The 4,164-nt window shown below is 30.7% G+C and overlaps 1 protein-coding gene across 1 annotated transcript; it reads left to right on the plus strand.

Annotated features, from left to right (window-relative positions):
* LOC124535798 (RUN domain-containing protein 1) lies at positions 1-3,052 on the plus strand. The gene has a single exon (XM_047112153.1). It carries the CDS (start codon positions 177-179, stop codon positions 1,809-1,811), a length of 1,635 nt encoding a protein of 544 aa, XP_046968109.1. The 5' UTR covers positions 1-176; the 3' UTR covers positions 1,812-3,052.
* Positions 3,053-4,164: the final 1,112 nt, after the last annotated feature.

Here is a 4,164-nt window from a genome sequence, read left to right on the forward strand (position 1 = left end):
TTGACGTCAATTGTGACGTCTTTTCTAAGTTACATTCTCAAAGCACAACTTTGTGTTTTCTATGTGATATGTGGTGATTTCATTGAAAAAAATCAATAGACATGATTGGGTACCAAGTAAACTTATAGACCTAATATATTAATAATAAGAAATAAATTTCCATCTTCGTCGTTGTAATGGACGCGACCTTGTGTGACTATGAAGAGGGTGAGATTCCTATATGGCAGGAGCCAAGATGCGAACCCTTGGGTGCACCCAAAGAAAATCTTTGTGATGAATTACCCCCAGAACAATTGTCAGGGGATAGAATACATGCATTGGAAGAAGAACAAGAGATATTATCATCATCCGTATTTTCCCTGACATCTCATCTTGCGCAAGTTGAATTTAGATTAAGACAAATCCTGAAGGCACCCCCAGAAGAAAAGGATGCTATGTTAAAGGCATTGGAGGAGTTTACATCCCGAGGAGTTGATTCTCGTGAGGCACCGCAGGGAAGCGCGGGAGAATCGTGCAGCGAGTGCTTAGAATTGGAGCGAAAAATCCGTAGTCAGAGAGCAAGACAAGCCCACTTTATTGAAAGATTAAAAACTCAATTAAAAGAATTAGAAAGATTCGCCGAGAGTCCTTCGAATTTGGACGATGATAAGCACAGATCCTTAATAGAGCATCTAAGGAGTGAAATAGATCGCAGCGTAGAAGAAGGCTGCCACCAACCTTTAACTACAGAGGAATTACGGCATCAAATTGACTGTGCGGTGCGACAGTATGCAGAACGTCAACTTTCAAAAGAAGAAGTCATAGCAAAACTTCAAGCTCATATTGATGACATGCAAAAATTTATAAAACTTATGAAGAATGATGATGTTAACAGTAACACAAGAAAAACGAAGGAAACAAGAAAAGTCGGAAAATCGGAGTCGTTCGAGAAAAACTATAACCATAACAAAGTGAACGATGAACTCAAAGCTGAAACCATTAACTTGATGAGAAAAGCATCGGCACTCATACAAATTTTTACCGTCTCTCAGTTTGGTTGTTCCCCCAATACGAGTAAAAAATTCGAAAGAAAATCGTCAACCATTGTGACACATTGGGGTAATCTCAGAGCAAAACTAGAAATGTCAATAGATGCAGTACTGCATATAGTTTCTAGAGAGAGAGCATCACACACCATCGCTGACAGCTATGACAGTGAATCTGAAGAAGGTGGCATCATTATAAATGATGCACCACTCACAACAGCTGTACGTAGACATCTCGCTGTAAATTTAAGAGATCTACTTCAACATGGCTTAGTCAATCCGGAATCTACTTCATTAGTACCTATGATTGGGTGCTTTCCTGTTCGCAGATCTTCTATGTTCAGACCTTTACATATTTGGGAGTTAATTTTACGTTATTATGAGTTAAACGATGGGGATAAATTCAATTCTACTCCAGCTAGAAAATTAAGCCAAAGTTTTAATTTAGATATTGTTGGGGGAACCGCTATTACTAATAAGCAAAGTCTGCTAAGTGCTATTGGTAGTATAATAGCTTCACACACACCATACAAAAGAAGTTATGATGCACATTTCAAAGCATTTGTATGTGCTGCGTTAAATGCACATAAGCTTGTTCTGTGGTTAAATATTATGTTAAAATGCAGGTCCCTCATTGATTCATACTATTCTTCAACAAGTTATGTTGTTAATACTGGTTTCCAAGATACACTGCAAAGTCTTGACCGTTTAACGCCATACAACTTTGAATTGCCTGTTGACCTTGCAGTGAAACAGTTCCAAAACATTAAAGATGTATTTATGTAAGAGTAAGGGTAATTTTTACATAATCAAAAAATGCCTTCCATATAAGCTATGCATTTATATAATTATAATTTAAGGTACTATAGTAGAACCTTCTGTAAACTTAAATCTATTTCAAAGATCCCTTAATGATTGTTTTAATAAATTGAACCATAATAGATCTGACTATATAATAATTGATAAATTGTGAGTTCAAAGGTTCTACTGTATGATTCTAGTCTATTTATATAAGGAATATTATGTATAAATTATTCAGGGCACATTGTGTAATTATAACAAAAATGTTATACAAAGTGAAATATTTTAAGATTTACGCATTTCAGAATAAGTTGCGTGTGCTTTGAAACATTTATTCAGCAATTGGCCTATGATTGGATGTTTTAAGCTTGTTGTTAGTTTGTTATTTTAACTTATATCAATATTTATTATATTGATCTAATTATTTGTGAAATGATTAGTATTGTATTTATAATCAAAAATGTATTAGAAATTAACTACAAAAAGTATTTGTTGTTTGAAGACAACCTAGAATCAAGGATATTTAGATAGGTCAAGTCAGTATAGACTTGGAATTTATCCGATAAATTAAAACAATGCAAAATTTCTTACACTAAAACTCAGTATGATTTTAAGGTACCATTTTATTTACTTTGAAAAAAATCTGAATTTCCCTGCCGTTGTATATGTAGCGATATTTTTTAAATAAATCATGAGAATATCAGTGAGGTTAAGAAATATGAAATATCAATAGTGCCTTGTCAAATCATCCTAAAATTTTATTCTGTAAACATAAGTTATTGTCTCCTGTTAGTTGCAATTCATTTGAACATTTTGTTTATACTAATGTGGAAAGTTAGCTAATTTTGTCAAATTTTTAAAATCTATGGAAAACTAGAATGGGGTTTATTTTATTTATGAGTGATTGGTTGAATATTGCTGAGTACTTTCGAGTCTGAAATTTATGATTACAGCAAGACATATCAGGATTTGCTAAACACCTGTTAGACAATGTATATAAGGCCTCACTTTATAAATATAATATATACATATGTATTAAAAACTGGTAAAATAATATAAAGACAAAATACTTCGAACATAATTTATTATTTTATAAATGAAACAATTATATATGTAAATAACAATCCAAAAACTTGCATTCCATTGAATTGATGTTAAGTATTTAAACCAAAGATGTACCAAATTGTATTAATTGTATAAGTTGCAGAAATATAATATAGTTGATATTAATTTTTTTTTTATTACATTAGTGAACCAATACTGCATAACATTTATAAAGTTACTTTATTACAGCTGAATAACCTGTATTTGTGCAAGAATTTGACGCCATTTGATTAAATTAAAAAAATATTCTAGGTGAATACCAAAACAAAAAATGTAGTAAATTATCAAGGCATTTGTAAACAGCATAAAGTGACGAATTGTGGCTGTCAATGTCATACAAACTATATTCTTTTAATTATGGTATGAATAATATTTATACAAAAATGATCAGTTGTATGAAAGAGCGCAAATGATTACTAATATTCGAGAGTACACTATATGTTAGTAACCAGATCAAATGGCAAAGCTTTATGCAAATAATACTAATTTTCTTGAACAACCACCACTAAAAATACAAATTAAATTAATTTTCCTTGACTATTTATTGCAACACTAAATTTTAATAAATTTTTGTGCACAACTCTTCAAATAGTTCTAACATAAGTGTCATAAAGCTTTATGAATTAAAAGATATTAACATCAATGACCGAAAAGGAAAATATTGGAGATTGTTCGTGAGACGAGTGAACTGATTAATCAACAAATAAAATAATTATTTTTTTGTTTAGGTTTTATTTCGAAAACAGCTTAAGCACCAATGTTCTGCAGACGTTAAATGCTTCCCACAATACTAAATCTCAAACGAAAGTATTTCCCATACAACTGCGAGAGTGAAAGTCATATCGTTTTTAATACTTCATACAAATTATATGCACTTAATTCATATTACCAAACTTTTATATAATAATAGCTTTATGAATAAATAAATATTAAGTACTTTTATTCCTCCATACTGATATTATTATTCAATATTTTAAACGAAAAGAAAAACAAAATTACAATCAAAGACAAATTGCAAAGAAAACTATATTCAATGTATATACAATTATAAATACATTTCACAAAGTTTACACATACTGTATTAAAATGATTGTTTGCTTGTAAATAGATTATTTTTTGAAAATAATTAAACGTAAAATCTTACAACTTTATCAAAAAACAATACAAAATCAACATTTGAAATGGGGCAGCTAGCTATAGATAATTTGTACTACATTCTGTGGGAATAAACCAT

This window comes from Vanessa cardui, chromosome 15 (assembly GCF_905220365.1).
Source record: "Vanessa cardui chromosome 15, ilVanCard2.1, whole genome shotgun sequence".
In the NCBI taxonomy this organism is placed as follows: domain Eukaryota; kingdom Metazoa; phylum Arthropoda; class Insecta; order Lepidoptera; family Nymphalidae; genus Vanessa; species Vanessa cardui.